This window comes from Cylas formicarius, unplaced genomic scaffold (assembly GCF_029955315.1).
Source record: "Cylas formicarius isolate icCylForm1 unplaced genomic scaffold, icCylForm1.1 PGA_scaffold_7__23_contigs__length_41026272, whole genome shotgun sequence".
Taxonomy (NCBI): domain Eukaryota; kingdom Metazoa; phylum Arthropoda; class Insecta; order Coleoptera; family Brentidae; genus Cylas; species Cylas formicarius.
The window spans coordinates 5,956,907-5,970,968 of NW_026844352.1; the positions used below are offsets into that span (position 1 = coordinate 5,956,907).

Consider the following 14,062-nt stretch of genomic DNA (forward strand, 5'->3'; position numbering starts at 1 on the left):
TCAATTTCAATATTTTTTTGTGTCCGAAGTCCAGGGGTTAAATATCCCTGTTCAGCCAAATTATCGCACCCATACTGTTTTTCAATTGAATATGTAATTTGAAGATGTTTTCATCTTATAGTTTTGAGTGGTTGTCAAATCTATATCTTTAAATTTTTTGAACTTAATTAAATCCATTCCATTACTACTTCCCTTTTGTCTATTTTGCTCTACTTAAATCCCATTTGACAAACAACTTTATGAAGGGTGACGCGGCTTATATGTATATTGGTTTCATCTTCTTCTAGCTCCTTTGTCAATTAATCTAACGTAGGAACAACTTCGCTTTGATAATAACTTATCGACAATATTAACGTCGAAACTCTATTTAGCGAAATTGAAGGGACTGCTTTTTTTTTTCGTCATAAAGAGTTACGGGCCCTTGAAAAATAACAATACGCATATGTGTTCTATAATATTTAATTACTTTATATACGTATTTTAACATCTACTTAGGAACAATTTATATAAATATTTCCAACTACATTTAATATTTCAAATCATCGGTCATTTTCTTTTGAATTTTTTTAGTACGCCAATACGCATCTCGTACTTTGGCTTGTATTTTCACCACTTCTGGGAGAGCGGTATCTTCCCCATGATACATAAAAAATTTCTCTAGCAGCTTAACTGAAGATAGGGCTTGTTGAATGGTTGTTGGTGGTCCCAGATCAACTTCTTCATTTTCTTCTTCTTCTTGGTGCTGTCCCTCACCCTTTCTTGCTTGTTGTAATATGGCTTCCTCTGTCAAGTCTGCTGTTGAAGGCAAATCCTGATCTATCACCATAAAATCTTGCAACTCCTCACGTGTAAACGTAATTGTAGTTTGAAACTGCTGTATCCACTCGCTTAGTCATCTTCCAAGTCCTGTTTGCATTCTGTCTCGGTAATAACTCCTGCATGACGATAGGAGTGTTGAATTATTTCTGCTGTCACCTTTTTCCAGGGTTTACTAACAAAGTTGACTGCCATCTAGAATATTAATGGGAAATTTGTATTCAGACCCGATCATTTCCATTAAAATGTTCTTCCTGTATCAACTCTTAAGACTTTTTATTATGCTCTGGTCCATCGGCTGTAATACACTTGTTTTGGCTGAAAGAAATGCCAATTCAATATTCCGTAGATTTGAAGATCTACATCCCATTTCCGTATCTTCTCTTCAAAAATTTGCGACGTCATCCATGCAGACTTGTTTGCCTTGTAAGTGACAGGCAAATGATGTTCTTAAAACATCGTGGGTTAGTTGATTTTCCAATCACGACTAGCTTTCTTTTTTCTCTCCCACTCATATTGGCAGCTACTCACTACTAACAATATGTTCTTTAGAAAGTTTTCCACCCACACTCTTTTCGCTTCGAAATTTCAGAGTTTTATCTGGCGTCATTTTGTAAAAAATACCATTAAAAATGTCTTCCACGTCTTCTACAGCCAATCGTTAGTGACGTTTCTGTCGATATCAAGGGCTTCGTATATATATATATATATATATATATATATATATATATATATATATATATATATATATATATATATATATATATACAGTTGTTACTACGTTAGATTAATTGACAAAGGAGCTAGAAGAAGATGAAACCAATATACATATAAGCCGCGTCACCCTTCATAAAGTTGTTTGTCAAATGGGATTTAAGTAGAGCAAAATAGACAAAAGGGAAGTAGTAATGGAATGGATTTAATTAAGTTCAAAAAATTTAAAGATATAGATTTGACAACCACTCAAAACTATAAGATGAAAACATCTTCAAATTACATATTCAATTGAAAAACAGTATGGGTGCGATAATTTGGCTGAACAGGGATATTTAACCCCTGGACTTCGGACACAAAAAAATATTGAAATTGAAAAGGAAGGAAACAATCTAGTCAGTTTAAATGTTAAATGTTTGGAGAAGACTTCAATAACTTTAATTGCTTGAGTGATTTGAGTTGTTGTTTGATGAACGGAAAGGTTTAAATAAAAACACAGGGCTAGGATTTAATCAGCGATAAGGAAACTGCGACATTCTACGAGGATCAAGGGTTTTTATAAAAAAAAGGTTTTTACATTAAATCGCTGTGGCGGAGGACGAACCCGTTTCCTTCTTCTTGAGTCAACAACTCCATTTTGAGGGCTGGACTAATTTCGCAATATTTGAAGTGATAATTACAACACAGAAAATGCTGGTTACACTCTTACACGTGCGTTAAACACATACGAAGTATCGAGAAATTTCAATTTCTACTCATTAGCAATAGCTTCAACTGTAAAATTCATGCATTATTAATTTACATTGGATTAAATATTCGCTATTAACTTTATTACATCTTAATCGCAGGTAGTTAATATTAAAAAGGAACGTTAAGTGTGAAAGTACCGGCAATATCCACCTGTTGACAAAGCAACACGTACAGGGTGGGCACCTTATTAAGGGCTCGTGCCTTTTCTCAGGAACTACTGATTTTAGAAAAAAAAGGTTATGCAGAAGTTTTATGGTTTAAATTATATTTTAAAATTATTTATTTTTTACATATATAGGATGTCCGATAAGTGCTGGAACGACATTAGTTTTAAAAATTTGAAACGGATCATTTTGATATTTTTGGAATCCTTGCCAAAAATAAAGGTAACTTTTATAGAAACTGCTTATCCGAATTTTATGTAGTTTAGGCAGAATTTGAGATTATATATTTTTTTATGCGAAATTATGTTCTTAGGAAATGTGTTCCACAGCTGGCAGTAATGACTACTTAAAGGATTTTTTTTTATTTCAACTTGCAGTATCCATTTTTTTTTAAATGAGACGCCCATGTTTTTGATATTTTTTCTCAAAGCGTGTGAAAATACCTATAATTTGCAATATATGTGTCCTATATCTAAATCTAATAGTTTTCGAAATTTTTATTAACAAACTCGCTGGCGAAAAATACTGACACCTAATTATTTTAAAGAAATTTGTAATGGCATATCCTTCTTATATTTTATTTAATTTTAATGATTGTTTCAACGAATCACGAGACAATTTATTTTGATTTCGCATATTTAAATAAAGTTTTCATTAATAGTAAAAAAGTTTAGCCAAGATGGTCCAAGAATAGACCAGGATAAGTTCTAACAGAGGAGAAACACTCGTCAAGCCGCGTTGCAATTGGATGTTAAATTTTGTGACAGATCGAAGATATTGAGAGATTTTTTTACAAGTGGTAAATCTGGTTTTGATGTCATATTTCTTTAGAACGTTTGATATGTGGTCAGTAATGTTTTGAATGTATGTGAAGGACAACCATGGCGAGTGTGGGATTTTGTGATGGGTCGCTTAATATCACACAATAAAACAACGTTAGGTCTGATTTTCTATTGATAAGAACATCTCAGAATTGAGGTTATTAGTTTCTAATTCAATGGCAAAACGTATGTTAGGGTGTATAGAGTTTAAATGTCTAAGAAAATCTACTAGGGATTCTTGACCATGAGGCCAAATAACAAAAGTATCATCGACGTAGCGTTTCTATAATTTTGGTTTTAGATGGAAATAAATAAATAAGAAGAACTAAAAGTTCAGATTTTTACGAAATTATGTAAATTTGATGGTCGGTATACTTTGTAATAACTGGCTTGCTGTTAGATATTTGTGTATTAGGAATTAATTTGACTTACTTTAGTTTTTGTCTAAGAAACTTTTTATGAATGATAGATGTTCGAACTCAGCGACTCAACGACTGAACAACGGCTACAATCCGTCCATTATCGATAAAATTATAAATAAAAAACAAATCCACACAACAGTAAACTCTATTTATTCGAAACCTAAAACAGACCACGAACAATTTAAAACAATTACATACATAGGAGAACTCAGTGAAAAAGTTTCAAAATAAGGTTTAAAAATAGCTTTCAGAACTCACAACACAATAGGAAAATTAAAAAAAAAAATCTCAAAAATCAGGTGTCTACGGGTTGAAATACAATTTCAACCCGTAGACACACAAAATTTATATAGGACAAGCAGGTAGATCAATAGTCTAGATTCTAATTATGCTACACACTTAAACACAGAAAAACACATTTTTGACGACAATTTTGAAATTTTACATACAGCTACAAAAAGTAGAAGATTAAATTTATTGGAAGCCATGGAGATTAACAAAATGAGACATTCAAATGTATTGCTTAACGATCAATTATATTTAAATACCACTCCATTATTAAACTTAAATTCTCATAACAACATTAATTAAGGTTTTATTGTCATTTTTCGGTATATATAGTAGCAGGTAATTTGTGAATATTACATTTGATAAGGACACGGTGTTGTCGAAACAATTTTCATGTAAAAATATATAATTTCGTGACAATCTGAACTTTTGGTTCTTATTTATTTTGTTAAATGGATTTTCAAGTAAAAACCACCTGAATTCAATTGGAGCATTTTTCAATTAAGATGACAAGATTGGGTTCCTCACATATTTTAAAGCACCCTTTATAATATCTTATCTACACACCCTGTATAAAACGAACGCAAAGACCAACAAACTCCTATCCAATGTTAACACTCAGATACTTCGATTCCGCCCGCCAACCTTGAACATAAATTCTTCGCCAATGTTTCCCATATGTATTATTAACGTTGCGATGTCGAAATCGCCGTTGCCCGTTTGACCTTACGCGTATTAATTTTTCCGCGATTTTTGTATCTGTAATTAACTGTTTTATTAATGAGTACTTAGAAATCGACCGGTTAATCTCCCGTCGTGACTTTTTCGCAATACCTGTTATATTTCTAAGTCTAATAATTAAACTTACCCTTACGTTAGTTATTAAAAGGTGATGATCTCATTTTCGTGACGTTATATTGAATTCGACGTTTTTTTAGTATTTGCACTGATGTATAATGTATAAATAAAATTCAAAATATCTATGACTCCTTTTCAATGAAAATTATGAAAAAGATTAATACATTGTGTATAATAAATATTATTATTATTATTGTTATTATTAGCATTATTCTATTTGATACTACAGTTATTCGAAGATGACGTAAAAGATATATGCAACGGAATTTGAATTGGAAAATCGCGATTTGCTTACAACAACCCACAAATTTCATTGAATAAGTCACACGCCTACTTTTAATATTTTGCGATTTATTTTAACTTTCCCAATATCGCAATGTCATCAACAATGTCATTTATCTCGATTATACGGGGTGTTCGGAAACTTGGAGGAAAGATTCAACGTGGTAAAATAATGGTAGTAAGTCAGTCGGCTTAATTCCCAACGGAATATGGTATTTTACACACAGCTCTGAAAGTGTTTCAGAAATCTGTCACTAGAGGGCACTTTACCTAGAACTTTTTTTTTTATTTTCCCTGTATTTTATTTATTTAGACTGATTGCCTTAAGCAGAATCACAAATCCTCAAAAATTGTTACTCTCGTTTTGAGTCGATAAGTGTTATTGTTTAGCCACAAATCTAGTTTTTTATTCTAGGCCTTAATACTTGTTATTTACAGAAAGGTGATACTGGATATCGCGATATACGGGAAAGCAAGTGGAAATGGAGGCCAGCGTTATTAACCTGTAGGTGACGTGCACTAAATTTTTCCAAATAGTCTGCAACAGATTAAAAAATTGTAAAAATGGCATTAGTCAATGGAATGACATGTTTAATTTAGGTAACATTTAAGATTTTCGAAAATAAGAGATTATTAATAATAATAGGGATTTAAACAGTATACAACGCTAATTACAATTCATTTTCAAAATACCCACTGTTCATTCCTAAACAGTATAAGAAAAGATTTTAAAAAATGCGGTCGAACGTGAAAAAATACGCTTAACCTATTTCTAAGGATTTCGCAACCGTTTATTATGTTTTGTCGTAGATCATTGATACCTAGTATAGGTGTTTCATGCACTAAAGACTTTAATCGATGTTCGAATGCCTGATTTAAGTACCTTCGTACAGCCAGTTCAAAATGGTGTGCAGCGCCATCTTCCATTTATCGCATGTACCGTCTCCACTGCAAGGTGATCTCTTCCAGCAAAAGTGGTAGTTCTTCTTGGAGAAATTGCAAAAACATTTCAACATTAAGCGATCCGTTAAAGAAATGAGGCGCTGATGTTTTCCTTCCATTTTTGCATGTGGGTTTTCAATGTTCCCCACCGATGTATATTTCGAAATTCGAATTCGAAAACAGCAGCAGTTATTTTGAAATTTTCCTAAAATTTGAAATAAAGCCGTCGTGCTTGGTTTGCATTTCCAATTGCCCTTCCGTAGCAAAAATGCATATCGTGATATTTCAATATTCCTGATGGGCCATCACAGTAGCAGTTGGATAATAAATTTTTTTAATAGAAACTAATTTTTAACGGATTGCGACAATGACTTTTTCAAATGTCATTAATTCCTGTTGGGTAAAATCACATTTATGGGTAAAATTGGAGCCTAGAATAAAAAATCGATCTGTGGCTGAAGGATAACACTTATCGACTTAAAACAAGAGTAACAATTTTTGAGGATTTGTGATTCTGCTTAAGGCAATCTGTTCTATTTTGATTGATTGCATAAAAGTATTCTATAGTGGTCGAACCCTTTGATAAGGTCGATAATCATTTTCATGCAAAACTTCTCAAACTGTAGACCAGCCGCCACATTTTGAAGTATTTTTTCTTCTCTTACAGCGGTTCTTTTATACCTTGGTCTCCCTTTATTTATATTATCAGGTTTGAATAATCCTCTTTCACCAAGTCTTCTGTGTAGGGTGATGAATGTCTTTGCAGATGCAAATGACATGAAAATGATATGAAAATGATCTCTAGCCCTTTCATGTTCAAAGAGTCAAAGCAGTGTATGACGATGATGAGCAATGGAGAGTAATTTTATGCAATGAAATTTTAGGGATTCAAAGTTACCTGCAATTCTTAAATCTCATTTTGTTCACTGTACACATTTTCGAAACATACATCAGAGGAACATTGAAAACCTACATGCAAAAAAGGAAAACATCAGCGCCAGGTTTCTTTAAATGTATGAGCAGGGATTAAAGGAGATAATTTTATAGGACCTCAAGCGTATTTGCTGGTCACTTCAAATACACGTTACGATGACCGTCTCAAAATACTTAGTCTGCCAACATTAAGTCAGCGTAGGATATCATTTAAATGTGTAGGTTTGCGCATGACCAATTTCCATCTGACGTGCCTTTTGTGGTCTTGAGCCATGATGAACACCTACGTGGTCATCCATTTAAAATAAGAAAGGAACAATTCAGGACTTCACATCGCCCGTATTTTATAAATAACAGGACTTTCGATTATTGGAACAGATGTTATGTGTGCGTCAAACTTGTCTGTATGTAAACGGCGCTTGGAAAATATTTTTAGACATATTAAAAAAGCTGTGGAGGACTAGGTAAGCAACGACTCCTCTTATCTTGCAAAGGAAGGATAATACATTTACATTGTAATTTGTAGGCATGCCAAGAACAAAATTGTTGAGATAAATTACCTAGAACACCTATATACAAATCAACTGAATTTAATGGATAGGTAAATTGATTTTGCACTTCAGAAAACGCTTTCTCCACAATAAAAATAGAGCCGTCATTCCTCTTTAAGATATTATGAATTTCATTAATTTTATTATCAATCATTCCAAACTAATCTGCTTGAGAAAAGAAAAGAAATAAGGAGTTTTTTATACTGTTTGGGAAAAGCTGAAAAATTATCCAAGGGACCATACTTATCAACATCTCCTAGGTGAATCAGAAGATGAATGTTAGAATGTTAGAAACTCTGGCCCATATGAATGATGACAATGTTTTACAAAATTCTTCAATAAATTATGAGCCAATTCTGTAGCAAATTTGGCTATATGAATGTACTATAACAGCAAAACTGAGAAGTAGAAAATTGCCAATATTTTCTTATTTTGCTCTTTAATGTAATTGAGTGATCTTAGAAGACTGATTTCTAGACCTGTAAGTGTAAAATGTCTGCTAATTCGGTAGGTATTACCACTGGTAACTCTTGGTAAGACTTGTCTGCATTGAGTACCAGTGATAGAGCCAGGAGTATACAATATCCAAAGTTCATGCTTTTGCTTTCATTGGTATTGCAATAGCATCAGCATAAGGTATCTTAAGAAAACCAATAAGCCATTTATATATAAGATGAACAATATTGGTTCAAGTATTGAGCCCTGAGGCATTGCAACATTTGTTTTAACGTGCTGACTTTTAATACCAGTTACCCTTACATTTGTCTTTCAGATAACTTCAGTTCACACTTGCACCCCTTATTCCCATATTCTGCACTAGTATAGCGAGGTCAACTGTATCAAATACTTTTGTGTGGTCTAAAAAAGTCACAACTGTTGGTAGGCTAAAACTGAAGTTTTCATAGACAAATTTGCTAAGTAAAGCTACATCATCTGTGCTTTTCTTCTTGAGGAAACCAAATTGCCTTAAATTTAATATCTTGTGTTTATTAAGGAAGTTGAATAACCTGACTTAAATAATTTTTCAAAAATCTTAGCAAGATTTGAAATTGCAGGTAGAATTCTTTTATTCTAATAGCAATATGGCTAGTAAAAAATGCACTTTTATCATATGACAATTCGACAATCCATCCATCAAACAAACAAACAAAATCCCAAGCATACTGCTTGTGTCTTGTACAACTTGCCAACAACTGCATAATTATACATTGCTCACTGACAAAAAGGAATTATTGGAGTTTGATAAAAATTAAATGCAGACTAATACCAAAACAATTTTTTTGGAATTTGAATTTAAATTAAGTTGAAACTTAAGTGGGAAATGTTAGATCTGCTAGCTAGACTTGCTTTACTCAGTTTGTTTTTTCGCACCCTTCATTAACGAACAAATAATGCATAAGGAGTCTAGCGACAAACTATACGGTTTTATTACGTATTCTAATCTAGAAGACGCGTGTGTCGTAAACTATTTAGACCGTTTAATTTGTTACTTTCACTTCCTTCCATAAAATGTAAAAGCGAATTAATTTACCAGTGTTTTTTCCAAGAGTGATTATAATTTCCCATTCGCATTTACTACTATATTTTCTATTTCGGAAAATAGAGGAAGAAAATTGGAAATTCTGTTCATTTTCGCTCAATTCGGGCGTCGGTCATGGGCGTAGGTAAACTGTATGCAATAAAACAATTTTTATGCACGCGATGTGCCCCACTTAAAAACTTCCCACCTTTGATTTTGATGATTAGTTGACCCTTTGACAGTTGGCTATAACTTCAGATCGAAAACATTATCAAATTGGAAGCATAAACAAAGATTTTACAAGGGGTACAGTTCTTCAGTGGGACACACTGTACACACTGACACACCGAAAAAAAATTCACGTAATACGTATTGTTGAATATCAAAAATATTAGCAAATTTTCTCTGGTGAACCTGAGAATTTCAAATTTGTCATAGGGCATCATAAAATAATTAAAATTGCCACAAGTAAATTAAACAAAAAAACTTAAAACCAACGAAAAGTATCTCAAAACAATCGCAAAGATCATAGTTGACAGTTGGACAAGCTGTCGTTTTGAATTTTAAAAGTAGCCTTGAACTACAAATTCAAAATGCCCTAATGACAGTGTATTATGCTTTATTTCATTCCCTCATATCATATGGCACAATATTATGGGGAAACTCTGTCAATGCTCTTCAAATATTCCGGATACAGAAAAGGGCTTGCTGGGGCTAAGCACAATGAACACTGCACTCCATATTTTAAAAAATACAAGATAATGACACTGTCCTGTATCTATGTTCTCCATAATCTTTTAGAAATTCATAAATATACTAGGATATTTGAAGGTGTGTCTCATAGTTATTCAACACGCGCAAAAAATCTTATAAGAGTTCCGAAACACAGACTTGTTACATCAAACAAAAATTCTTTAAACATTAACTTGAACAATATGCTTCCAGATAGGCTTTTGGGGTGTTCAAAAACAAATATTGAAGTGTTTCCTATCGAAAATTGTTTCTATAGTGTTAGTTCGTGTACAGGGTGAGTCCAGGTTATCGGAAAATAGTAAACGTAGAAGTTATAAAAATTGTTAGGATGTACAATTATTATTATTTTGTTACAGGGTGGCTCAAAAGGGCGTGACGAAACAAGTATTTTTAAATAGGACATTCTATTTTTAAAGTTTGTCTTGAATTCCTTTTAAAATTCTTCAACTTTTTTTATTAATAATAAGACATACATAAACTTTCTAGTTTTTACATTTGCAAAAAAATTGCAATAACGCCATTATTTTTGTAGGTACATCGCCCATATTTGATATTAGCGTCATTCGTAGATGACATAAAAGATATAGGCTATAGGATATATACTTTTTTTATTAATTAAATTGCTATCAACTGTTTGTTGCTTTATCTACAATGTCCAATGAAATTCTTTCTTCTGTACATTTTTTAATCTTAACAGAGCTAATAGTTGCTAGATGGTATTCAAGTTGAGATAGATGCTATAAGGTGATCAAAATAAACAAACATATTTGGTTTTTGTAGTAAAAGCAGTTTAATATTATAAACTTTTTTTATAATTTAAGTCGCTGATAACTGTCTCTTGCTTTATCTACAGCCCCAACAAAGTTATTTCCCTTGTTCATTTTTCAATCTTAAAATTAAAATTAAAAATAATTTTTGTAAGACTTTTCAGATTAAATAATAATATATATTGTGTGTCAGTTAAGAAAATCGAGATTTTTAAATTTAAAATGATCCATATATATTTGTTTATTTCACCCTGCACCTTGTAGCATCTAATTCAAATTTTGTTGTATATGTGATTTTATATCATCTTTTAATAACGCTTATACCAAATTTTAGTGATCTATCTTTAAAAATAATGACCCTATCGTAATTTTTTTGGGACTGTGAAAACTAGCATGTTTTAAAAAAAATTAAAGTATTGGAAAAAGTATTATGTTTAGGAATGAATTATTATTAATACAAAAGTTGAGGAATTTGTGTTCTATTTAAAAAATGTAAGTTCTCTTCGTGGAATTTTTGAGAGCCACCCTGCATACTTAAAAATATCTGTACGTCCTAACAATCTTCACAACTTTTTTATTTACCATTTTTTCGTAACTTGATCTAATGTAATAATGAACTTATGAATGTGAATTTGGAAATTAGCTTATTGTTTTCAGGAAGCTCACAACATGGTGCGGGAGGCCAACGAAAAGCAAGCGGCTGCGGAGAAATCGTTGAAAGAAAGTCAACTCAAAGTTGATGTTCTCACTGCCGAAGTAGCTGCTCTAAAGACTTTGGTGCTGACCTCTACGCCCAGTTCTCCGAATCCTCATTTGCATCCCCAAATTTCAAAAGATGACGGAGGTAAGGGCACAAGTGTATTGAGCGACTTCAGTCGGCCAGCGTTGCCAAATGTCAATTTCATATAATAATAAATTACCTTTATTATAAAGAAGAAGAAGCAACATATCTATCTAGAGGCATTCCATGTCAGTTATAAAGTTACTTTAATAATCGAAAACAATGTGTCCAAATTCAAAATGTTACGAACCAATTCCAATTGATAAAGTATGGAGTTCCTCAAGGAACCCCATACTCTTTAATATCTATATTGATACTTAAAACTGTATTCAGTTGGTTTGGTACATTGTGAAAAACATTTTTCTTAACCTTTACATCTAAATAAACCTTTGTCTAAATAAAATCAAAATAACATGTAAAATATCTAGGTATATATATCTGGATAGTCACTTAAAGTGGGTTGTCCTTCTTGTCTTCGATTTAAACGAGGCACAATTAAAACTGCTCTATCATGCACTTGTTGGCCATATTAGATATAGTATAACAGCCTTGAAAGGTGCATATCTTTATCTAATGGATCGATTAGAAACAATTCAAAAATGGATCTTAAACATAATTTACAAGAAAACAGTGCTCTTCCTAACAAAGAATGATCAAACGTTGGATGTTGTATGTTTCAGGGTGTCTCATAATATGATTTCTTTTTTTTTTCATAACTTCTACGAGGGCAGCGCCAAAATTTCCCGGCCTGAATATGAAAGAAACAAAGTAGAGTAACATTTTTTAATTATTTTTCAATATAATTTCCCTCAACTTCAATACACTTATTACATTTCTTTATTAACAACTCACTCCCTTTAAAAAAATATTCTTTTGGTTTGTCTGCAAATTGAGCTAAAACAGCCTCTCTTAACTCAAATTCGTCGTTAAATCGCCAGTCCCTTTTCAAATATCCAAACAAATAATAGTCGCTGGGGGCTATATCTGGGCTATAGGGAGGATGATCTATCTGTTTTAACCCACACACAAAATGGCAGCTTGTGCAACACCAGCAGTATGGATAGGTGCATTATCGTGCAAAAGACGCAAGCCTCTGGTCAGTTTTCCTCGACGTTTTACACGAATGCAGTATCGCAATTTACGTAATAATGTTGCATAATATTTATCATTGACATTGGTATTAGTTTCCTTAAAATCTATCAAAAGGATTCCTTCCTTCCTTCTTTTTTGTTGACCGGCAGACTCTGAATTTTCTTGGAGGTGCTTCACCCTTACGACGCCACTCCATTGATTCTTTTTTAGATAGAGGGTCATAATAGAGAACCATAGTTTGTTCTCCCGTCACAATAGTTTCTATCACAGGCTTCGGTTCCGACTCACAGAGTTCCACAAAGACCGCGCACTCTCGATATGGCGTTGTTTTTGAATAGCCGAACGGTTTTTAGGAACCCATCTGGCACCAACCTTATGCATACCTAAATGATCATGCAGGATTCGACGAACACTTGTATCAGGAAGCTTAGTAATTTCTGAGATTTCTTTGACCTTTAAACGTCGATCACTCAATACCACCTCTTCCACAATCGCCACAATATCTTCCGTTATGACCTCCACTGGTCGACCAGTTCCTGAATCATCTTCAAGGGACTCCTGCCCCATTCGAAAACGTTTTGCCCATTCTTTCACTACAGAATACGAAGGAGAACTTTGACCGTACACACCATATAGCCTTTCTTTAATAATTTTACGTGCTAACCCTTCTTTTGTCAAAAACTTTATGACTTCTCTATACTTAATTTGCGTTATTTGCGACATTTTTTCGGACACGTCTTGTTTAAAATGCTGTCAATAAATAACTATTTGACGCAAGACTTCAATTTTTTTTGCAGCCTAAGATAAATATTTAAAAGAAGTCCAAGATTTTACTCCATACAACAGGTTTGAGAACACGTAACGTCGGACGATTCTCATTCTTCATTAATCAATTTTCCAGAAAAATTACGGCAAATATGAGGACCTAATAGGATCTTAGAGAAACAGTGATTCCTATATATTTTACATTTAACTAACCGGAAAATAGATTTACAGAAATTGCTAAACAGAATTTCCTACATTTTTAGGTACACTTAAATAGCTACTAAGAATGTTTTGGGAATATGCTTTAATGTACAAGAATTATAGGAAATATAAAACTACAATTAAGTTACAAGTTGAATTTTTACTAGAACAAGCATAAGAAACACCCATTGTCAACTACACTCTATAGGAAGTGCTTCTTGGACATTTTTCCCACTTGTGAGATGTCTAGAACCACAAAGTTATATCAACCTAGAAGTTTATGAAAACTAACTCTTTGCGCCGATTTACAAGCAAAAAAAAATCAGAAAAAATAACTTACATCAAAAAAATAGGAATTGTATCGTATCTACAGGGCTTAAAGAACAAAAATGCCAGATTAATTACGGAAGTATACTGACGCCCATGCGGGTGTTGCAATCCTGCACTGATTTTACACACCTTAACTCCTTTTTTGCCTGAACATTTAATAAGGTTTCGACATATTTTGAGAAAATACCGCCGTAAAAATGACGCATCCAAACATGGACGATCTGTCAGCGGCCATGTTGTTTGATGAAAGTCGCAAGATCTTATGGGTCCTACGTCAGAATTTGGCATTAGAGCTGCCATTGGTTAAAAACGA

The 14,062-nt window shown here is 32.9% G+C and overlaps 1 protein-coding gene across 1 annotated transcript in view; it reads left to right on the forward strand.

Moving 5' to 3' along the window:
* LOC132704842 (guanine nucleotide exchange factor for Rab-3A-like) overlaps positions 1 to 14,062 on the forward strand; it is a 32,460-nt gene that overhangs the window by 6,876 nt on the left and 11,522 nt on the right. Inside the window, exon 3 of the mRNA XM_060675119.1 lies at positions 11,238 to 11,424. Coding sequence (XP_060531102.1) covers positions 11,238 to 11,424 — 187 coding nt within the window. The remainder of the gene's footprint in view (positions 1 to 11,237; positions 11,425 to 14,062) is intronic.